The sequence below is a fragment of the Trichosurus vulpecula genome, chromosome 9 (genome assembly GCF_011100635.1).
Source record: "Trichosurus vulpecula isolate mTriVul1 chromosome 9, mTriVul1.pri, whole genome shotgun sequence".
Lineage (NCBI taxonomy): Eukaryota > Metazoa > Chordata > Mammalia > Diprotodontia > Phalangeridae > Trichosurus > Trichosurus vulpecula.
Genome location: NC_050581.1, coordinates 172,261,566 through 172,286,515, shown reverse-complemented (window position 1 = coordinate 172,286,515; position 24,950 = coordinate 172,261,566). Strand labels below are relative to the sequence as shown.

Below are 24,950 nucleotides of genomic sequence, written 5' to 3'. Positions count from 1 at the left end.
GAGAGAAAAGAAGGCCAAAACCTCCCAAGAACTTATATACACACATACACATACGTATATAAAGACTGTGTGTATGTGTGTGTATATATATATATATACACACATATATATACATATATATTATATATGTATGTATGTATATATGTATGTGTGTATTATTTTTAAAAAGAGAGAAGGCCAAGATCTCCCAAGAACTTATATTCTTGGCTCGTAGCTTCTTAGTTGACACAAATGTAGGATAGATTCAACCGCATTGGGCTCATTTCAATTCAGTAATGTATGCAAATTTATATTTTGGCACAGATTTACCCATTTTAAGTGACAGAGACAAACCTGTGCCCAAGTAGTTTCAGAAAGCCTAATCTTAAGTCTTTTCAAAATTGTCCTAAAAATTAGAATTTTTAATAAAATGTGACATGAATGGAGGGACCACATAGCAAGTGGATAAGGAGCTGGCCTTGGACACAGGAGTCATTCAGTGCAAGGCCTGCCTCAGACACACAATAGCTTTGGGATTGTGGATAATTCACCTCAACTCTCAGTGCCCCAGGACAGCTCTCTTGACTATAAATTACAGAGGAAATGCCAGTCTACATGAATGGGAGTGATGGGGTGTTTGGGTGCTTATGCTTGGACCCCACTTCCAAGATCACATTTCTCCCTAGTCTCAAAGCACTATCCCTGTCAGTTTTCTCCCCAGTCCAAGGACACTATGCCTAGGGATAACTCATGAGTGGGCCCCAGTAAGACAAACTACCTTTCCCCATAATTACTCATGAGTGGGCCCCAGTAAATCAAACTTATCTTTCCCCATCACAAGAACAAGCTGACTTCTGAAGAAATTCTCCTCTAAAAACAGGACTATCTTGTAACCACAGAGTTTTCATGTATTGATTCCCAAAGTTATCATATCCAATCCAGAGATCAAGCTATAGACGTCAGCTCTCAAAGTTATCTTGGTACAGACATAACAGACAAAAAATACACCCCTGAGAAACCCCTTCCCCTGGTTTCTAGTAGTGAATGACACCTGTGACCAAGGTTGTCAGTTATCACCTAATTAGCATATCTGCCAGATAATTCACTAGCTTTAGCATCATTCCTGTTAAGTGGCAAGTTCATTAAGGAGCTCTGCCCACCGTGTTGGCGTTACAATAAACCTTTGCCACCATGACTTAAAGAATTCTTGAGTCTGTGAATTCATTCAAGATGACCCTGTCTTGAGGGGTCCCTGAACCCCTTAAACCACATCAGAAGGAGTGTCCATACTTCAAATTCTGTATGTTGATGAAAGCACAGGTCCAGAGCAAAAATGATATTAATAATGAAAAATAATATTTAAAGAGTTTGTTGTGTGGGTGGTTCTAGTTACCTTTTCCTAGTATCTACCTCACAAAAGTACACAGTTCCGAAGACAAAGATCTCAACTTTATCAACTGAAAACTATTTTTAAAGTGTATCACAGAACACAAATCATATGTGGAAATTACTCTTTTTTTAGTTTATAGCTTTAATCTACCAGCGGTATTGAAAAAAACAACAGTAGCATCGGACCAAAGATTTTTCTGTGACTGTCTGGTGACAGGCAAGATTACATTATCTTTAGCCACTTTTTTTTTTTAAATGAAATGTACTCTGAGGTCTCTTTGGAATGAAATAGAGTTGAAATTGACCTAACAACACTCCCTGGCAAGTTTCACAGTGCTACAATGAAGACAGGATCCATTCTAGATATGAATCTGGAAAGACAAATGTAGACAGAGACAGACAGTGGAGGGGCAGGGAGAGGGAGAGGGAGGGAGGAGGGAGGGAGGGAGGGACAGAGATAGAGAGAGAGAGAGAGAGAGAGAGAGAGAGAGAGAGAGAGAGAGAGAGAGTGTTAGTTGTACAGGAAAGTTGTAGCTGATGTCTGCCAAGTCAGATGCAAACCACTAGGCAAATTTGCCTTTTCTGTTCAAATTACAGTTCAGGAACTTTGTCTTTAAGAAAACAAGAGGAGACTGTCTAAAGAGATTGGTATGGCTTTATAGGGAACTCATCAACCAATGGAGATTAAATTTAAAAAAGTACAGAAGATGGAGGTAAGAAGAAGTAACTGTAGCATGATACTGTAGCATGATGTGATTCTGAAACACTGTCAAGAATGTAAAATTCATGAACAACAAGCTGAAGCTTGTAATTAATGCTTGACTGTTAAACGCAACAATATTATTTAGACAACAACATTCAACGTGCTTTGGGATCAAGAGGAAGAATAGAGAAAGTATGGGATTGCTATGGATTAATGCTTCAGCATCCAATGGATTTGAGATTTTATCAATGTGAGTACTTCTTTCCATGATGAGGATTCCAGACTCATTCACTCATGTTTACCTATTCTGGGCCACTTTTGTCCATGTTCTCCCATAAATCTACCACAAGGAATCCATCTGATTTTCTGGAGGCTTATTTATCAGCTGCATGGATACCAATGAAATACATAGGCTGAATTTCTTCCTGATCTCTGCTTCATGGAGGCCTGGCACATAGTAGACACTTAATAAATGCTTGTTGACTGACTGATAAACATCCATTGCTTTTTTCTAAGCACAGTGTAGATGTCACCTGCTATATTGAGGCTTTTTATCTCTTTTCCCTGACCCTAATCAAACTCTCTTTCTCAGATGAGATATTTGTAAAGCGTGTAACACAGTGCTTGGCAACACAGTAAGTGCTACATAAATGCTTCCTCCCTTCCCTACCCCTCACTTCTTCCTGAAGTTCTTTGCTATTGTTTACTCATGTACAGAAATTTCCCCAATAGAATTGTAAGCTTCTCTAGGACAGGGATTGCTTTGTTTTTGTTTTTGTTTTTGTATCCCTAGAAGCTAGTACAACACTTTGCTTGGCATCTATACCTTGATCCAAGTCATTGAAAAAATAAAAAAATTAAACAAAACAAGTCTAAAGTAAGCATTTAATAAATGTTTGTTGAATTAAATTGAATCAAATTATTCTGTTGCTTTTACTGGCCTGTAATTTTTTTTCTTTCTGGATGCATGAGGCAGTGATAATGGCTACTGGGGAATTAGATGATTGAACTTATTTTGCCTTCTGTTTTCTTTTAAAATCAACTTCAGACTGGGAAGTGTAGAGGGAATTAAATGAGACAGAGTTACAATCTAAGATAATTAAAAAGATGGTATGAGAATGTGTAGCTTCCCTCAATGTATTCAAGACACTAGGCCTGAAAGATTTTCATCCCAAGATGAAGGATTGCAAGATAAGAGATTTATAGTTGGACTTCAAAGTCATTTAGTCTTCCACCCCTGTCCTCCATTTTATAGATGAGTAAACCAAGGCCCAGGGGAGTTAAACAACTTGCCCAAATCATACAAGTACTGTCAGATGTGGGATTTAAACCCATCTCCTGATCACAGAGCCAATACTCTTCCCATTGCACTATGATTTCTGAGCCTTTCCTCGTCATTGATCTTTAAAAAGTTACTGAGAATGACATAAGTGCCACAGAGTGGTGTGTGGGAAAATATTGCTCCAATTTTCAAAAAAGGGGGAAAGGGTAGATTTAATTCCCCCCAAAATTCTAGAAGGAATTATTCAAGGAATTTTTTAAAATTCATAGGCTCACCAATCATAGATTTAGAGTTAGAAGAGATCTTACTGATCATTGAGTACTCCCTCCCTCCAATTTAACAGATGTAGAGGCTGTAGAGATGTACAGAGAGGTTAAGTGACTTGCCCAGGGTCACACAGCCAGTAAGTGTCTGAGGTAGAATGTGAACTCAGTTCCTCTTTACTCCAATTCCAGTGCCCTGTCCACCACTCTCAGTATTCCCCAGGCAACTAGACTAGGCTTTTCACTAATAGCTCATTCCAGATTATCTTTCTTTCTTCTGGCGAGGGAGAGGGGGATGGTGTTTTTAGGCTGGCAGAGTCATAGATATAGTATATGTGATTTCAACAAGACATTTGACATGGCATTAGATAATAGCATATCCAATTAGGTGGGTTCAGGATGTAACTAGATCTAAAGAATGGGGATCGATAGCAGTCTTGTAGAGGGATTTAATAAAATAGTACAGAGCTCTGTTTTTGGCCTTGCTTTGTTCAGTGTTTTTTGTCAGTGACTCACATTAAGGTGGCATGCCTACCCAATTTATGAATCCCATGAATGCAAGAGGAAAAGCTAAGAAATTGAATGATAGAATAAAGACATAAAAAGATCCAAACAAGCCAGTACAATGGACCAAGTTTAATAGGATAACATTTAATATACGTGAGTCAGTTTCTAAACTTTGTTTCAAAAATATCAACCATATGAGTAGGGGAGAAGAAGACGTGGATTCTCAGTTGATCCTGGGAAAAGACCCTAGAGCTTCATTGTAGCACAAACTCAATATGAATGAAGTTACTGCCAGAAAATTCCCATGTGATTTTTCTCTCCTGCCCCCTTCCTTGGGCCTACAGTTTCATTGGTATGGGGGACTCCATTATTGCAACCTTTCCATCTATCTAGGTCAACCACTCATTTGTAACTTACAACTGTACAGAGCTGAGCTGGACATTGAAAAGTTGTCCATGTTTTTCTAAAGTCATCGAGCTTATTTCATATGGCACAGTAGTACTCTATCACAATCATATACCACAACTTGTTCAGCCTTTCCCAACTGATGGGGTCCCCACAATTTCCATTTCTTTGCCCCAACAGAGAGATCTGTTATAAACATTTTAGAACATATAGGTTTTTCCCTTTTTTCCTAATCATCTTTGGAAATAGACTATGTAGTGGTATTGCTAGGTCAAAGGGTATAGGTAGTTTAATAAGTCTTTGGGCATAGTTCCAGATTGCTCTTCAAAAGGAAATAAGTTATTTCATCTATAAAGGGCATATGAAGAAAGTTACTCTCTTTATCCAGAGAAAAAACTGATAAATAGATAAACAGTGGCCATTTCTAAGGGGGAGAAGGAAGAAAAAATATGATAATTTTGTTGTATATTTGAAAAGAATAGCATATTGTACATAGTAGATTTGCACCAGCTTTTTTTTTTTATTTTACTATGTCATGGAAATACTTGTTTTATTCCATAAGTGAAAAATACAATAAAAAAAAATAAAAGTTGTCCATAGTCATACAGTTAATAAGTGTTAAGTAGGTTCAAATCAAGAGAAACACACACAAAAAAAAAGATTTGGGGGTTTTAGTGGACCGCAAGCTCCATATGAGTTCTCAGTGTGATTCAGCAGCCAGAAAAAGCTAATGTGATTTTAGGCTCCATTTAGAAGGCAATAGCTTCCAATAATGGGAGGGGGTAGATAATTCCACTGTACTCTGCCCTCATCAGAATTTTATCAGAGTTTGAACTCCAGACCTCATCCGGAGTTTTTATTTAGCTTTGGGTATCATGGCTTATAGGCAGCTAGGTGGTGCAGTAGATAGAACACCAGGCCAAGTCAGGAAGACTCATCTTTTTGAGTTCAAATCTAACCTGGAACACTTACTGGCTGTGTGACCCCGGGCAAGTCATTTAACCCTGATTGTCTCAGTTTCCTCATCTGCAAAATGAGCTGGAGAAGGAAAAGGCAAGCATATTTGCCAAGAAAACCCTAAATGGAGTCTTGAAAAATTGGACACTGAAAACTGAAAAAAATTCAATAACAACAAATAAGGTTTAAGAAGGACATTGGCAAACTGGAGTATCCAGAGGAAGGCATCCACTATGGTGAAGGCCTTTGAGTCCATATTACATAAGTAGGCATATTTATCCTGGAGAAGAAAAGATTCAGGAGATTCATGATAGCTATTTACAAATATTTAAAGGGCAGGAGAAAGCACTAGGCTTGTTTTGTTTGGTTTTAGAGGGAAATGTCAAGTCAGTCACAAAGAGTCCATGTCAGGAAAACCTTCCTACCAATTCGAGCTGTCCAAAAGTGGAATGGGCCACCTTGGGCACCAAGGAATGGGCACCTCAGAGGCTGGATGACCACTTGTCAGCTATATTCTAGTGTGGATTCCTTCTGTGGGTGGATTGGACTAGATCACTGAGGTCCTTTCCAGTTCCCAAATTCTGTGATTCTTTTTCTGACTCCAGGAACATTCCTCTCCACCATGACACATTGCCTGTCTAATAGCAGCATTAACAGATGTGTAGATGTTCAGAGCAAGGGAAATGATTATCTGCTGTACTTTGTCCTTGTCAGGATTTCAGTGGCGGTATTGTGTTCATGTTGAATTCTGAGCACTTTATTTTAATGACACTAGCACATGTCCAGAAGAAATTGACCATGTTGGTGATGGGACTTGAAACTATAGTGTGCAAGAATCACCTAATAAAATTGGGATGTTTAACTTCACAAAACTAAAATGTAGGGAGGCTATGATAGGTATTTTCAAGTATCTGAAGGATCATCTGTGGAAGAAGGGTCTGCTTTGTCTTATTTAGACCAGAGGGAAGGACTGGGTGGAAGCTATAGAAAGGAAGATTTGATCCTTACAAGAACCCTTTGAGGCAGGCAGGACAAGGCAGGGATGTTGGACTCTATGTCAAAGTCCCTCACAGATGAGACAGCTGTCACCCAGCGACCTGAAGTGACTTGTCCAGCTCCACAAAGGGGATTGCCCCTCTTCATCTGATTCATAGACTGACAATAACTGCCAGCCAGCCCTGCCTTTCCCTTTTCCATTTGGGAGGCTTTGAGAAGCAGCATGGGTAAATTTGCTTTGCCTAGTCTAGCTGACCCAGAAATAGAGAGTAAATAGAAAGAGTGGGGCTGCCTCTCCAAATCCTGAAAGACTCATTGGGAGGTACCGGCATGACTTGAAGTTTCACTGGCCACATTCCTAGAGAAGAAAGAGCCTGCAGACACTATGAGCTGACCTGGAGGGAGAAACAGACCCATCTGAGTGATTCTAGAATGAGGCATTTCTAGGGCCTGCTGAAGACATCCTTCGTGGGGAGGGGACAGTTTTAGTTTAAATAGGCTGAAGATAATTTGGTCCCTGATGCATGAAAAAGCTATAACCCTCTTGGATGATGCTGCAGTGTAAGCTTTCCACGAACCAGCTGTTCAGTAGCTTGAGAGGGGGTATCTGCTAGAGTAGAACTAAACACTGTATTGTTGAAGCCAAGGCTGAGGGGCAACTGTGATGAAAGAACCCAACTCATTTGGGAAGAGTATAGGACAGTGACAGCTTCCAGAAGAGCCATACTTCCTGCTGGACAGGACAGCAGACATGGTGAGTGTATACAATGGTGTAAATGACCAGGGGATTGTTCCCAGCAAGAGAACAAGTTAGCACAGAGCCGTGATTTGGAGTTGAATGCTGGCCTTTCCGCTTTCTGGGATACCACCCAGGGCATTACTGTAAGTTACGGAGATTGGACATGACCTTAGAGAAGGGTGTTTGTCATTCATCCTTCATTCTTGAAGAGGACTGGTGACATCAGGAGGGTGAGGTCTTGACTTGTGAGTGAATGAGATTTAAGTGAGGCAGAGCTGTGTAGCCATAAGCCTCACTCTCTCCTCCACAGTCATCGGAGTCCAGTGGCAAAACATAGGTCAGGACAATTGGCAATGGTCCTGGATGCAGTGGGAGACCTTGGCCTTCTTTTAAGCTGAGGTCTTTCCCAGGTCTCAATACGTCTGAGGCAACACCCATTCAGTGATTAAAGGCTAGGTGAGAGTTGAGACAAAAGATGGCCTAGTTTACCTTCCCAAAAGAATCCATCTGGGAGGGGAAGACCTCTAGGAGGATAGCCCAATAAAGGCAGCGGTGTCTGGCTCTCTAGGTGCTCAGATGTGAATCCTTTCTGTGCTATTTACTTTGTAAATACTTCTATGCTTAAAAGCTTTGTGAGTCCAAGGACCACTAAGAGGAACACCCAGATGGTACAAGGTTCTGAATTCCCACTGTCACCCTGGCTGGGGGCAACAAGGCAGGGGAATAAGTATTTATTAAGTACCTGCTATGTTCCATGCGCTCTAGCCCTTTACAAATAACAGCTCATTTAAGAGAAGTCAGAGGAGCCCAAAGTTTATCTTGAGCATAAATAAGGGTTACATCCACACAGTGTTAGCTCTATGAATTGTATCTGCTGTCTGGATACAATGGCTCCATGATGACCATATTGTCCCTCAGAGAACCACTTTACCACATAAAGCGTGACATAATGGACAGAGTGCTTGGCTTGGCTTGGAACAGGAAGAACTGGGTTCAAATCCACCTCAGACACTGAGAAGCTTGTTTAACCCCAGGCAAATCATTTAATCTCTTTGGGCCACAATTTCTTCATCTGTAAATTGAGGAGGTTGGACCCAGTGACCTCTAAGGTCCCTTCCGGTTCCAAATTTATTCTTTTAAGACCCTTCAAAGGCAGATGGTGACTTTTGATCTTAAAAAGAAACTTTATTCAAGGCCACAGAGATGAATTAACTTGAGAATGTCGATTGAAAAGCATCAAACATGTGGAATAACTCCATTTTCTGCCTCATACCTTAAACTTCTGACACACAAAAGAACAGCCTGCTTGGGGCTAGTCAGTCTCCCCAAAAAGATTATTTTGAAAAAGCGCATCATCTGATGACCCACCCCAATGGAGACACTGCAATGAAAAGCTACTACCCTCCCTCAGTGTAGTGCAGACCTCACCTACTGTCCCAGATAGTGAAGGAGCTGTTCTTTGACTTGTGAAAATGCAAAATTCTGATTCATTAAAGAATAAGGATCTGCCAGTGAATTAACGTTTATTTTTAAATGTGTAGCTTGCCTTTTTTTTTTAAGTGCAGTAGTAAAATAAGCACATTACAAGCATTGCCCTCATTTTCCGTTTATTTTAGAAATGTCTATTGTCCTCATCATTAGCATGTCTGGACCCTTTATAAAACTTAATGTTTCTGTGAACCTCTGTATGCAGGCCAGTCCACTCATAGAAATACTTTGACAATATGAACCCTTACCCCCAAGAACTCTGTTCGGCAGGTATTTCTTTTTGGCACATGTTATTGCGTGGCCCATAGATGTAAGAAATGAATAGACCTCAAGATTTTACAGTTAAAAGATTTTTTCCCTCTGTTTTAATGGTGAGCACCAGGCATTTGTGTATTTTACAGTATGCAATTTGCTAAGCATTTATGAAGTATACATACTGTGACTTAAAATGAATTAGCTCCAGCTGAGCTTAGGTGGTATATATCAAACACGACTGGTCTTATTGTGGAAGCCGTGCTAGAGGAAAGGATTCAGGGTGGTTTCTAATACTTCCTGATTTGGGGCTAAATCAAAGCTATGTTGTAACTACTTCTTTTTGTGAAGCAAGGGGTGAGAGGTGGTAATTCTCCACTCAAATTTTGCAAGTGTTGCTATGTCAGGGTGTGAGGAAATAGAATTAAAAAGAATTTCTAATCAATTAAATATTTACAAAGCTTTCCCAGGTCCTCTTTGATTCCATTAGGCTACTTTCCTCCCCTTCTCTCTGTAAATTCAAAGCAGTGAATGCCCAGCTAGAAGTATATCTCTTCTCTAGCTATAAAGAGAGATATAGGCTGAGCCTGGAATGTGTCACTAGAATGCAGAAGTTCATCAGGGAGACATAGAGGGTGTTCGTGTTTGAGCCACGGACAGATGGATGGCAATCCTCACAGATTACAGCTTTTAGGCACTGTCTGTTTTCCAAAGTGAGCATACAACTCAACCTTATTGCTGAAAGAGAAATCCCATTGTCTATTAATACAACTGGAACTAAAGATGAATAGTGAATTGGCCTTGATCTGACTGTCCGTCTGACTTTGATAGCCCATCACTTAAAAGGTTCTTTTATATTAATGAAGAAACATGACGTCAAGCTGGAGGAAAAAATTTAATATCAATATTTAGTACTAAACTGCAGTGCTTCCCAAAAAAAGCCCCTTGTGTGAACAGTTTCTTTACACGCATAACTAATTAGCTTAGGTTATTATAAGCTGAGCCTCTGCAATGAAGTTTCCTGTGGAGTGTCTCAGGGTACCTTGTTTATAGTGTCTTCCCTATACCAGTCTTCAGCTTGGAATTACCGAAAGTGGGATATATATTTTCTTTCTGTTTCTCTGACTTGGATTGGGACCATAGAATACGTTGTTATGCTGGAAATGCTAGAATATAATCATTACCAGGTGAGCCTTTTAAAAACTGTATATCTATCACCATTCATCTTTAGAATATGATATAAATTATGGGGACTAGAAATACTCTTTCTTTTTATGAAGTAGCTGCACAATTCTCAATAACTGGAGCTGTTTGAGCATTTTAATGCTATTGTTTAGTGTTATAACAGATGGTCTGTGCTTTTTTTAAATCTGTAAATTAAATATGTTTTTTCCTGTGATAATGCTGAGTTCTTTATATCAATACCTCTAATAGCATCTATGGATGAGCAGCATTTATAAAGGGGGAAAAATGACTTAAAAGACATCTTTGATTTTAAAGCAGTTTCTAAAGTCTTGTTAACATTTAAAAAGGCAAGGAAAAATACCCCAGACCAAACACCTTTATTCTTTGTTTGGTAACCAGAGCATTTCGAATGCTTCCAGAGAAATGTTTTTCATTCTAAAGAACCTGCTTGGATGTTGGGACTACCTTTTCAGTTAAGTTCTGTGTTAATTAAAATGTTGAGTAATCATGTTCATTTGAAAGTGGGAGAAGTAATTTGCCCTGGTTGATTTAATCAAGGGAATGTTTCTGTTTGTTTGTGAGGGCTGCCTTACTCTTGGTTTCTTAAACATACACTTCTTGGAATTTCAAAACCATTCTGTGAGAAAAGTAGAGTGAAATTGGTACACATTTTGTATTTTAAATTAAAATCTTTCAAAAAGAAAACAGAAATAAAAACAACAACAACAAAAAACCACTCCTTGGGTCAGGATCTCCCCTGTCCTTCCCTGTTTGGTTATAATTAGTGATTTTTTAAATCTGGACAGAGGTGAAGTAATTTCAAGAAATGTATAGTAATTCAGGCCATATAGTATTGTCAGAGACTTTAAATTTCAGTGATGCTATCATTTGCTTTGTCTCTAAGAAGGAACATTTGCTCTCAGAGAAATAAATAGCATATTCTATGAATGAACAGGGTTTATAATGAAAAAAAAAGAGTTGATGTTAAAAATACATTTGATTTTAAAGCAGTTTCTGTTGCCTCACTAATGCAAAAAAATGGGGGGGAGGAGCAGGAACTGCCCCCATCCAGTCATAAATAATAACTTCTTGTTTCTATCTCTTTTCCTTCTGTGTCTGTGTTCAGGTTCAGACCCATCTAGAAAACCCCACCAAGTACCACATTCAGCAAGCCCAAAGGCAGCAGGTAAAGCAGTACCTTTCTACCACTTTAGCCAATAAACATGCCAACCAAGCCCTGAGCTTGCCTTGTCCAAACCAGCCTGGGGACCATGTCATGCCACCTGGACCTGGGAGCAGCGCACCCAACAGCCCCATGGCTATGCTCACTCTTAACTCCAACTGTGAAAAAGAGGTAATTCACATCTCCTCTCCTCTCCTGTTTTCTTTGACGACTCGATTCTATGTAACATCTTCTCAATACATTTAATCCTAAAGTCCCTTCTTGTTCTACTTAGCCATTTCACTGTTGCCGCTGGGGGAGATACTTTGTAGCTATGTGACCCCAAACGAATCATGTAAGCCTCTGAGCCTTACTTTCCTCACCTGTAAAGTAGAGGGAAAAATAGCACCTACCTCACAGGAAGTGATGATCATAGAAAGTAATCTATGACCTGTTCCAGGCAGTGCTTAATAAATGCTTATTGATTGACTGATGTCACACAATTTGCAAACTTCAAAGTGCCATGGAATTGGAAGTTGTTTATTATTCCTGACACCTTTTTGGAATGCCCAGCATGAAGTGGTACTTACCCTAGATCAGGGATTCTTAACCTAGTGTCCGAGAACCTTTATTTGTTTTCTTTTAAAAAAAATTTTGATAACTATTTCAATTTGATTTTCTTTGTATCCTATGTATTTTGTGCATTTAAAATCATGATCCTGAGAAGGGATCCATAAGTGTCACCACTCTGCCAATCCATAAAAGGTTAAGATCACTGACCTAGAAAATATTAAACAAGATGTAGCCCTATTCTAAGGGAATGTGGCATTCCAGTGTCCTCTCTCAGATTGTTTGCACTCCTGATTCCTGCTCTTTTTTTCCTCAATATAACAATTAAAGCCTTTCAGTATCCAGAGCAGTGAAAATGACTGAAAGAAAAAGAAAAAGGGAAGGTAGCGACAAGAAAGCAAATCTAAAAAAGGTGTGGGTGGCGGGCGGTGAGAAGTTCCAGTCAAAGAACATGGTATTTGAGAGGATTCAAACAATGTCATTAATAGGAATTTTTAAAGAAAAATGTTAGATAAAGTAGATTCCATAAAATTACAGAATCTCACAATTTTGGCAGTGGAAGAGGGCTCTGTAGCCAGTGAGACCAAGAAGTCTCTCTGTAACATCGGCCGAAAGGCAAGTGGGAGCAAAGCATTACTTGAAGAAGATGTCCCATTTTGCTCAAATATTGAATGCCTCCTGAGACATCCCATTCCATTTTGGGATATCTTTAGTTTTATGAAGTTCTTTTTTCCTAATTCTTATTTTATTATAGTTTCCGCATTTCCTAGTTTTCTAAACATTAAAATGTACTACTTCACTCTCTAAGGTGTAGCTTGAGTTGAATAAAAAGCAAAGACCTATCCTTTCATTTCGTTGTTATGTTAGACTTTTTTTTTCCCCTCCTAAATATAATTTCTTTGTGTGCATGGGAGGACAGCTTTGCTGGGGTGATGGTGGGGGGAGATTATGATTTGAACTATGTTTATTCTAATAAGTTATATGTATTAATGGGGATCCTTTTTTTTTTTTTTGCAAAATCCATATATAATTTCCATTCCCTCCTCCCCCAGGATTTTTGCTGATTTTTTTACTTTTCTAAGGATTTTCATTTTGCCTTCACCCTTCACCTCTTTTTTGATATATACTTACCAAAGCGATTGTTTACAAAAGACACTCAATTCATTTCCTCTCTCTAGGCTAGTGAATAAAATGTAGCCGTTCCTTCATTTTGAGGCTGCCAGACTTCGAGTTTATATGAAACTTACTTCACCCCATTGGGGTGTTTTCCACCTCTTATGTATATTTGTGTGTGACACCGAGAAAAGAATCGGCAAATCTCTGTTTTGTTTTTATGTCTTTACAGGGGTTTTATAAGTTTGAAGAGCAGAACAGAGTGGAGAGCGAGTGCCCAAATATGAACGCGCATTCTCGAGCATCGTGCATGCAGGTACTGAATGACTAGCAGTTGGAGGATGTAACACTCTGGAATGAGGATCTATATTTGTTGATGATCACACCTTCCTGATGACTTCAGGGTGTTTTTTCCCCCATTGATTTTTTTTTAAGTGAGCGACAGGAACTTTTTAACTTTCTCCGTAGCATCCTGTGATTAAATTATAGTTAGGGAAATGAAATTGGGGGCCTTTTTTGTTTGCTGTAGATGTTTAAAATAATTCAGATAGACCTAGAAGACATTTTTAAATGAAATAAAAATATAGTACAGCTTTCAAAAACTGTAGAGTACATGGCACAGAAATTTATTGAGTTGCTATTTCTTGAGAAGGTTCATAAAGTAAAGGCAGGGATCTTATCTGAATTTCTTATACCATACTTCTGCTAAGACAGGATAAAACTGGAGAAAAGTATCATACACCAGTTCTGACAACACATTTCTTGTCTATTGCTATGGTAGAAAAAGGACATCATTTTGAAAAGCCTATGGGAAATACAGTCTAGGAAGGGAAGTAGTGATAGAGGTAAGGACTAGACTTAGGATTTCATTGTGTTAGAGCTCCTGAGTGAGAAAGTCCCTTTATCAATCAGTGCGGGTTGACACCTTAGAGCATTGAGAAGTTAAGTGACTTGCTTAGGATCACGCAATACATTAGAAGCAAGACTTGAACCCAGGTCATCCTAACTCCATGCTCACTTTTTATCCATAATGCCATACTGTCTCTCATACCATAACAATGATAAGCATAACCATCCCAACCACCACAACCACCATAGCTAGCATCTCTATGGCACATTGAAGTTTGCATTACCTATGCACTATTATTTGAAATTAACATATAAACTATTGGTCTCAGTGGAGAAAAAAAATTCACTAGACCTTTGTCATGGGCAGAAAGAGCAAGGTTGAATAAATAGAAGTAGAGAAAATCAAGTACAAGTGAGAGGAGAAGAGGAGAAGGTCAGAAGAAGTCCCCTGATTTCAGCATAACCTACCTATGAGTCTTTGTCACACACACACACACACACACACACACACACACACACACACACACACACACACACACAGACACACACACTCAGAGGCGCATGCATGGAGAAGGCCACTTTCCATTCACTGGATGTTTACAGAGAAATGTTTGCACAGCTTTGTATTTGTGACTGCTGCAATGCCTATGTAATCACTGTTGTTTATTATCATCATAACTGATGTTTTGGTACTTCAGGAATAAAATTGATCTAGTGGGAATGTCAGCTCTCCAACCGTAATGATAACCTCGTCCTGATGTAATCCTCGGGGAATACAAAGAACTTTTGGCAGCTGTGCAAGAATAAATTGTTATTTTACAAGTCACTAGGAGAACCCTTCCACAAGCTCAATGCTGGAAAAGTTTTTGGGGCTACTCCTTGGCACACAGACCGGGCCATCCCTGAGGAGGCCATCTTCATTTTTCCTGTTCCCAGGAGGAGAGGGGATATTATAGTGCTCAGTCACTGGAGAGAAAAAGGAAGTGGCAGACATCATTCAAGAGGATTTCCTAGTGTTAATGACAGGCAGTGTGACAGAGTAGGTAATGGCAGGAGAACCAGATTCCAGTCCTGCCTCTGATACGTTGTACTCGAGTGACTCTGGGCCATCCCTTAGCCTTTGGTGTCCCCAGAAGCTCTCTAAGGCTGTAAGTTATGGCTGACTTGCCAATCTTTATTAAAGAAAGGAGTAATACTGATAATACTAATCACTATAGCTGTATGTTACGTAAGGTTTCCAGTGATTCCTATTTATGTTGTTTTATGTAATCTTCATGGCTGAGGAATTCCAAACTACATTTGCTCTGCCTACCACCTCCCAAAAAAAAGTAAAAGAAAAGGAACTACCTCTCACTTTCCTTTTTTGGGGGGAAAAAAGAAAGTAATTTTTCAAAATTAACCAAAATTCATGAAAGATTTGTTAGAGGCTTTGAATCATGCCTTAGGAAAAAAACTGAAGAAGAATCATGTGTGGTAGTTTGGTCAGTATCTTTTTTGCTTATTTATATCTTTCATGACTCTTTCCCAACAGATGGATGATGTAATTGATGACATAATTAGCCTTGAATCAAGTTATAATGAAGAAATCCTAGGCCTGATGGATCCAGCATTGCAAATGGCCAATACGGTATTGATCTGCATTGTTTTGTAAAGATTCATGGGTTGCTACCAGCAGCCACATGCTTTTCTTTTACTTTTTGAGTATACACAGGAATTCTTGTCTTGGGAATCATGTGGTTTACAAAATGGGGTACTGTCATCACTTAGTAGATGACTTTTGATATTGGCATCATGAATTTCATAGACAAGAAGGATGCAGACAAGAAGATCATGACTAGGCTCTGTTGTCTGTCTGGCCCAAGTCCATTTCTCAGATGCATGATGGTCTCTTAGATGTGTCCAAACTCTCAAGCCACTCGCTATCCCTTTATTGTGCCATAGCAGCAATATCAGATGCATGAGATATTAATATTCAAAAATGGCATGTAACATACTTCCTTAGGACCCTGATTTACTATCTAGGAATGAATGAGCTAGGGATGAGGGAGAAGAGAATTATTGTTCAACAATTTAAAATCTTAATTGCTCTTCAGAAGCCATGTATTTGGTCGTATTTAGGAGCAATGAGTGGGTGCTGCAAAAAAAATAAATGTATGCTTGATATGAAGAAAAACTTCTAATAGAGTTATCAAAAAAGGAGGACTAACTGCTTCAGAACATGGTGGGCTCCACTGAGGGGTGTGCTGGGGCCAGCTCACACCAGCTCAAGAGAGCTGATTGTTAAATTTTCATTGTTTGAATTTACATCTTGGAAATTGGCAAATGTAATAAATCAGAGCCTGATTTATTGATTTGCTGATTATCTGACACTTAAGAAAGTGATGGAGAAAAAAAAAAACCAATGTAAATTAAAGTATATCCTGCATTTTCCAAGAGCCAGCTGTTATACATTGATCAGCACACCTCCCTGGAAGGTTTCGAGTGGAGACTGAATAACCACTTACCAGTGGGGGTTTTTTGGAGGCAGAGGGAAGGATGCTTTTTTCATGTACTAGGTGGCCCCTGAGGTCCCTTGAGTGATGAAATTTTGTGATTCTCTGATTCCCATGGGTTGAGCCTATCACTTTAAAAGTCATGCACGAGTTTTGTTACCCAGTTTTCCTTAATGGCTGTGCCATGAGACTGTATTGTATTTAAAAATAGGTACTTCCAAAAATAAATCCCTTTGGTGTGCTAGACAGAATTTTTACTCACTTCTACAATATAGTGATTTCACAATATAATATAATGAGATACTCTCCTTTCCCAGCCCATCCTGGTCCTCTGTGCTTCTGACCCAGCTTGTCAAGTACTTCTGTTACGCTTTACTCTTTACTTTGTTCAAGGCCACAACTCTTCCAGCTTGAAACCTCAGCTGTATTCTTTTTAAACATTTCAGTTTTATTGATCTCTTTTGTCTTCATACTACCATCATTTCTAGATACATATTTACCCTTCACTGCCCACAGGGCTATTCCTTATCAGAAAGATTTTTTTTTTAAAAAAGAGAGAAAAAAGATTCAGCAAAACTAGTCAAGACATCAATTGTACTTGCTGGTATATATCAGTCGGTCAGTCAACAGCATTTTTAAAGTGCATATTATGTGCTAGACAGGGCCAAGGGTTGTGGGGAAATACAAAGACAGGCAAAAATACAGTCCGTGTTCTCAAGGAACTTACGTTCTAATGGCAGAGACAATTTGCAAATAACTATGTGAATACAAAATAGGCATAATGTATATGGAAGGCAGCATCAATGGAAGATGCTGTGCAATGTTCCATACCCATGATACCTCACCTTTGTGAAGAGGGGAAGCAGGTCAGTCTTGGGCATTATAACTACACATTAAGTTGTTTTTTCCTGTTTACATCATTCTCAATGATGTACATTGTTTCTCTACTCTGTTTACTTCCCTCTTCATCAGTTCAGATAAGTTTTACTACTCTTTTCTGAAGTCTTCATCTTGTCCATTTCTTACAGTCCTTTAATATTTGATCATTTTCATGTGCCATGTGGGTTGTGTTCTTTTAACCGTGCCTCCCCTGAAATCAATTTTTAAGAGACAATAAAGGTATTCTCAAATGTATTTTTGCTCTAGCCCCTCAAATTCTTAGCTTGCTTTTGTAATCCCTTGACTTCTTCATGTCTTTGATAACTTTTAGCGGGGTAGCATCAAAGCTGTAGGAAGGATGTTAGGATAATAACACATAGAGTGTGGGTATTTTATAACAGCCTAAAGATTTAGAATAACCTTTAAAGGCATGTCTTGCAATTTCTCTAACTTGAATTTCTAAGAGTTCCCTGGCAGCTTCAAATAGCAATATCCTGGGTACGCCAAAATATCACATATAGTCAGTCGACTACCATGAACAGGTGGCTGTTTGTTTATACCTACTCAGCAGAATTACCACATTCAGAGATTTCTTTCCCAGTACGTAATAATGGCAGCAAACTCCAAACTTCTGCAGCGAATGACCTGCTGGACAAGTGGCTCTCCCCGGGGATTTCCAAATTACCCCATCCCTCAGTTTTGGGATTAAGGTGATTTCTGAGAGTACAGTGCCTGGTGCCATCCTGAAAAGAATAGCCATGGCCTCTTTGGTTTGGGAAAACCATCATTATTCCCATCTCTGTGCCTCCGGGATAAAAATTAGCTAATACATGAGAACTTTAGTTTCCACTAAGAAAGCCAAACTTGGGCTTAAATTCAGATCATTTAACTTATCCCTAAGGTCCAAAAGGTTGAGTGATTTACCCCCTTTGTTTGCTTGGGTAAGGGGCAGGACCATATTTTTTTAAGTATAGATTTTTGTTGATATCATTTGGTTTGGTTTTTTTTTTTTCGTATTACCAAAATTCCTCCCAGTTTCCCTCCTCCTCACCATTCTCAGAGAGCCATCTTGTATAACAAATAATATTTTCTAGGGGGAAAAAGAAAAAGAGAAAAATAAAAACTAATCAGTACATTAAAAAGTGTAAAAATACATGCGGTTTTCCATCCCTTTGGGCCTCTCACCTCTGCCAAGCAATGGAATTGGGGTATCTCTTTTTTTTGGAGATGACCTTGTTTTCAGTCCTTCTGCGACATTCACTTTTTATTATTTTGTAATTTTTTCTGTTTACATTGTTAGAGTCATTGTGAATGTTGCGTTGTCGGCCCTGCTTTCACTGCACATCAGATCATGTAAATCTTTCCATGCTTCTCTATGTTCATAATATTCATCTGTTCTTTAAGAGTGGCAATATCATCGGTACGTTCACTTAGCAACACAGTTTGTTAGTCATTGGCCAATTGGTAGTAATCCACTTTGTTTCCAGTTCTTTGCTGGCACAAAAAGAGCTGCTTTAGATATATTGGTGCAGTTTGGGGATTTTCTTATCAATGATCTCCTTGGGATATATGGCTAGTTGTGGACTCAACTGTGGGTCAAAGGTTATGAAGATTTTAGTTAATTTATATGTATAATTCTAAAGTGGTCATTGTGATTCATATCTCTACCTGCAATGCCTTTGTATGCCTGTCTTCTCTCAACCTTACCAACATTGAGTATTCCCATCCTTTGCCACATTTGCCAATTTGCAGGATGAGGTGTGAGATCTCAGGGTTCTTTTGATTTGCATTTCTCTCGTTATGAATGATCTGGAGCATTCTTTCATGTGTTTGTGAATATTTGGCAATTCTTCTTTTGAGAACTGGTTGTTCATATCCTTTGACTACTTACCTATTGGGGAATGGCTTTGGGGCATATATTGGTTCGTTGTCTCTACATCTTAGATACCAAACCATTATCTGAAAAATATAATACAAAGATTTTTTCCCCCATTCCAATGTTTCTCTTCTTATTCTTCTTTGTTAGCCATAGTACAGATTCTCCACTGGGGATCACTTTTTATTTTCAGTTCCCTTCATATTAAAGATCATTCCATTAAAAAAATGAGAGGAGAAGCAGTTCTTGTGCCTTTGACATATAAGGGTTGGAGATGTATTCTCCAGAGAAAATAGATAATGTTGATTAAACGGAGCTGAAAAGCTTCTTCGTCCACAGAACTATTGCCCTTAGAATAAGAAGGAAAGCTGAGCCTGATTTGGAAGCCATTTCCTTTCCCTCCAAAGTCTGCATGCTTTCAGTCTTGGATTGTTGGCCCTTCCATCCTCCCTACCCCTTCAAAACTCCCAGCACTGAATTGAGTCTGAAGACATTCTGGTCCTGCCATTTACTTCTCACTCCCTGTTTGACCTTGGCTAAGTTGTTTAACTGCTATGGACCCCAGCTTCTCAACTGTAAAATAAGAGGGATTTTGACTTTATGTCTTCTAAGATCCCTTCTATCTCAAAATTTATGATCCTGCGAACTATTTTATGTTTGTTTCTTTTCCTAAATGAAAAAACCTTGGCTTAGTTGGGCTTTGAATTTCTCTTTGCTTGTTTAACTTGCTTGCTCTTGAGTTAAGTTTCTGTCTCTGCCTCCTTTCTCTCTCTCTCTCTCTCTCTCTCTCTCTCTCTCTCTCTCTCTCTCTCTCTCTCTCTCTCTCTCTCTCTCTCTCTCTCTCTCTTTCTCCTTCTTCCTCTGGCTCTGTCTCCCTCTTGCTGTCTCTGTCTCTCTCCCACTCCACCCCTTCCCTTTCTTTTCTTTTTTTCAATAGAAGGTAGAAGGAGCACTAAGAGAGGAAACTGTCCTTAGGGAGTTACAGTCTAGAAATAACCATTCTGAGAACACAACAAGGCCACTGTTGTGCCATTGCACACAAAGCATAAAAGTCCCAGTTTACTTGTGGTAACAGTGCCCGATTGATATCCCAAGAAGGGGACCTCCATAGAAAGCAAAGGCTAACATTTAGCAGCGATCACTTACTTGAAAAAATATTCATTTTGGTGTAGCAGGCCCTCTAAAGACCTCAATTCAAATCAAGCTGGGGATGTGGATAAATAAGGTTCTTTCCTTGGTATGTGCCCTTTCGGACTATTGTTTTTCTAATCCTACTACGCTGGTGGGATTTGGTAGAATCAGAGGCATGATTCATATATTGCGTAATATAGCAGAAAGAGTAGTACTTGAACAAAATATCCACATTCACAAAGGATGATAATGACAGTAGCTAACATTTGTATAACACATTAAGGGCTGATAATTGCTTTCTGTATTTCATTTTATCCTCACAACAACCCTCTGTTATTATACCCATTTTACGGATGAGAAAGCTGAGTCAGAGAAAGGTTAAGAGATGGGCTCAAAGTAACACAGCTAATAAGTGTCCCAGGCAGGATTCAAATCCAGGTCTTCCTGGTTCTATCCTTTTATCCTCTGTGCCACCTAGCCTCAATGAGACTTCCTTTCCTCTCCATTCCCATCCCTACCACACAGACAGGCAGACAGAAAAAAAAATCACAGTTCCTGCTAGCAGTTCAAGCAAGTAAGCAATATTTAATTAGATAGGGTGGGTGGGTGGGGGAGATTTTATGGATCTTTTTGTTCATTATACCATAGCTATTTGTCCCATCTGTCCTCATTCCCTACTTAAAATAGAATGGTCATGCAAAGTGACCCAACAAAGAAAGCAGGTTTGATAGACTTTGCAACATTTCATACTCACAGTGCTGCACTTCTACAAGTCAATCAACAAGCATTTATTAAAAATCTGCTCAGTGCCAGGCACTGTACTAGCCACTGAGGATATAGACAAAAATGAAATGGTTCCTGCCCTCTCAAGAAGCAGGAAGTATGTTTTGTCATTTGTTCTCCAAGACCAAGACCAAGGTTGGTCACTGAAGTTAATTTGAGGAAACATTTGTAACCTAGAATGATCCAAATGCTGTTTTGGATCCTGTCATTAATTGGAATGTTTGGGAAATTGTTGAATTCTAATTTGAGAGCGAGATTCTCCTACCCAGCTTCTCTTTTTTAGTAGAGTTGCACAAGGATGGTCATTGATACAAATGATACAAGGACGTACAAAGGTATCAGTGGCCGCTGTTAGGACCTTACCTGTCCACCTTAGCTACCCTGTTTCTCTTTAGATTGAATGACAGGTGAGGAAATAGCCCCTCCTGATGGCAGACTTTCTGAAAAGTCAGTTATGATCATCATCATCATCCAATTATTATACACTAATGAAATCCAAGGACATTGTTATCTCCTCCTCCTCCTCTTTCTTCTGCTTCTTCTCCTTCTCTTTTTTTGTTCTCCTCTTCATTCTCCTCCTCTTCTTCTTCTTCCTCTTGATCCTTCTTATCTTCATTCTCCTCTTCTTCCTCCTCCTTATTTTGGTTGTTCTAGACCTTGGTTTTCATCATTCTAAGACATTCCCTGCGCTGGTGTTAATCAGGCCCTCATCTGTGACTTACAGGCTTCAAAAGTTGCTTGTAATCCTTCAGAGGTTGATTAATTTCCCTAGGATCACACATAGTAAGTATCCAAGGCCAAATTTGAACTCAGATCTTCCTGACTGTAAATCACCCTTAGCTGCCTTTGGGTGCCAGGTATCGTATTAGTCCCTTGCTTAAGCAATTTCTTGCCGTATACAAAGATGATGTGTCCCTGTCCTTGAGTTCAGCCATAGGGAATACTCTTGAAAAACTTGCAAACTTCCATAAAGCATAGAGCAACCTGTCTCTCGCTAGACAGTACTCTCATGGGTGCCTATGTGAGAACACACCTCCTCGAACACGCCCTGCCTATCCAAGGCCTTGGTGCTGAGAACTTCCTTTATCCTCTTGGCCCGGCTGACCCTGGTTGCAACCTCCTTTTGGAAGAAGAGAAAAGGGAGCTTTGGAAATTGGAAAAGAGATGCCAGATGTTGTTGCTGATTTTCAGATGGCCAGCTCCACATTCTAGTGGATGTCTGCATTTAAAAATGCCAACTTATTTAGCAAATTTTAGCATCCCATGTGAAAGGGGAGTCATTTAATGGGAGGACTGCAGAGAAGGAAGAGAGTAGTGGTGGGTTTTCATTTGTTTATTTTTTTAATTTTCCCCCAAGTCCCTTAGTCAAAGTACAAAATTACACTGCATTGAGCCGGTACTAAATTTTTTGTCTTCCTAAATTTTTCCCATATTGCTTCTCTACCTCTCCCAGAGAACTGTCCTGTGTAACAAACAAACAAAAAAGAAATTAAACATTTTTAAGAGAAAAAAAACTTCCTCAAACTGATCAATTCATTAAAAAAACCAAACCAAAACATCGCAAGGTTCGTTCCATACTCACGGACCTCCTACCTCTGCAAAGGCGTGGGGGGAGGTGTCTTCTCCTATTTCTTCTTTGGGTCAGTGCTTTTTCTGTGTAATTTGGCACCATCATTTTCAGTTGTTTTGTGGTCATTCCTTCCACTTTCCCTTCTTATTGTCATTGTGTTTATTATTTTCCTGGCTCTGTGTACTCCCCTTTGCATCAGTTCATTTAAATCTGTGTTTCTCTGTGTTCATCTTATTCATCATTTCTTATAGCACAGTAATACTCAATTACATTCATATGTTTGTTTAATCATTCTTCCACTTGATGAGCATCTAATTTTGTTTCCAGTTCTTTGGCGCCATTCAAAGTGATGCTTTAGCACAGTAAGTAGAGCACTGGTGTGGAGTCAGGAGGACCTGAGTTCAAATCTGGCCTCAGAAACTTGACACACTATCTATGTGACCTTGGGCAAGTCACTTAACCCCAATTGCCTTCCCTGTCCTCAAAAAAAAGTGATGCTCTAATTATTTTGGGGTCTATGGAGACTTTCTTTTTATCAGGGACCTTCTTGGGGCATATGTCTAATAGTGGAATCTCTAGGTCAAAGGACACGGACATTTTAGTCACCTTATTTGCATAATACTAATGAATGGTACAGGGCAGCTAGGTGGCGCAGTCGATAGCACACTGGGTCTGGAGTTAGGAAGACCTGAGTTCAAAATCAGCCTTAGACACTACTAGCTGTGTGATCCTGAGCAAGTCATATAACCCTATTTGCCATAGTTTACTTATCTGTAAAATGAGCTGGAGAAGGAAATGGCAAAGCACTCCAGGATCTTTGCCAAGAAAACCCTAAATGGGGTCATGAAGAGTCAGACACGACTGCAACAACTGAATACAATGAATGGTTGTTCTAACTCACTGCTCCACCAATAATGCATTGTTGAGTGCATTTTCCCAAAACCTCTCCAACACTGACTACTCCTGTCTTTTGTCATCTTTGACCCTTTGTAGGGTAAGAGGTGGAATCTCAGGTTTATTTTGATTTGTATTTCTCTCCTTAGTGACTTGGAGCATTCATTGATATGGGTTATTGCTTTGTAATTCTTCTTTTGAGAAGTACTTGTTTATATCCTTTGACCACTTATCTATTGGGTAGTGGCTTTTGGTCTTATATATTTTATCATTATAATACATGCACAAAATTTTGATCGTGTGTGTGTAGATGTGTACACACATAATAAAAAATTTGTAAATATATGTGTATGCGCATAATAGATTTTGTACACATACAATAAAATTTTGTACATATATACATATAAAAATTTCATACATATATTATCTACACATATAATAAAAATGTGTATGTATGTATATGATATCAAACTCTTATTTGAAACATTTGGTACAATAATTTCCCCGCCCCCTTCACAATCTCTCCTTCTTATACTTCTGTGCAAATCATAGTACAAGTTCCCTGGTAGGATTCAGCCTTCACCCTCTTTCATAATGCTTGTATTAAGTTGTCCTATTTTATTTTTATTTTTTAGTCTGTTTAAGAACATGAGAGATAGGTTATGTATAAATTTCAAAGTAATTTTTAAGTTCAGCCATTTGACACAACACAAAGTATGTGTACATACTTTGAAGTAGTCATGCAGTCCTAGTGCTGGTAGGGACTTCAAAGATTATAAAACAGATCTCAAACTGGAAGGAACCTTAGATGCCATTGAATTCAGTTCTCTCATTTTACAGATGTGGAAACTGAGGCACAGTTTCCTGAATCATAGACTTCATCTGTATCCAGAACACAGCACCTTCTCATCTCTCCTTGAAGATCTCCAGTCACAGGCAGCTCCCTACCTGCTGGGGCCACCTGTGCAATTTTCAGATGGCTGTCATTGTTGAGGGGTTTTTCCTTATAGTGAGCCCTGAACTGTCTTCCTGTCATTTCAGCTCACTGATCCTACTTTGATTTTGGGGAAGAGTGAATCCAATTCTTCTTTCATATGAAAACCCTTCAAGAATCTGAAAACCTTGATATTTATTTGATTACCGCTTTGCCTTCAATCTCTGCATTTATAGTGTCTTGAAGCAGCCCTTGTGCTGCGTGGGATTGAGTGCCGTTGCCATTTTGTTGGTAGCTTCTGAATACTAAACAATTGTGTCTTCCATTCTAGCACATTTCTCAAAGGCTTGGCCATTGTCACAGTGCCTAGCACATAGTAGGCACTTAATAAATGTTATTGATTAATTATCACAACTCAGAATAAAGTAAAGTAGATGCCCCATGACATAGCACTGTGGCCTGAGAAGGAGAGTTCTCAGAATTAACTGAATTAAGTTTAAAAATATGAACAATCTATAGTGGAAATAGACTATAGGAAATATTTTCTTTGTG

General features: G+C 39.1%; 1 protein-coding gene across 5 annotated transcripts in view; it reads left to right on the top strand.

Annotated features, from left to right (window-relative positions):
- Positions 1 to 24,950, top strand: part of MITF (melanocyte inducing transcription factor) — a 262,177-nt gene that overhangs the window by 215,721 nt on the left and 21,506 nt on the right. For all 5 annotated transcript variants that reach the window (XM_036738364.1, XM_036738361.1, XM_036738365.1 and 2 more), the window contains exons 3-5: positions 11,272 to 11,499; positions 13,223 to 13,306; positions 15,371 to 15,466. In XM_036738364.1, coding sequence (XP_036594259.1) covers positions 11,272 to 11,499; positions 13,223 to 13,306; positions 15,371 to 15,466 — 408 coding nt within the window. The remainder of the gene's footprint in view (positions 1 to 11,271; positions 11,500 to 13,222; positions 13,307 to 15,370; positions 15,467 to 24,950) is intronic.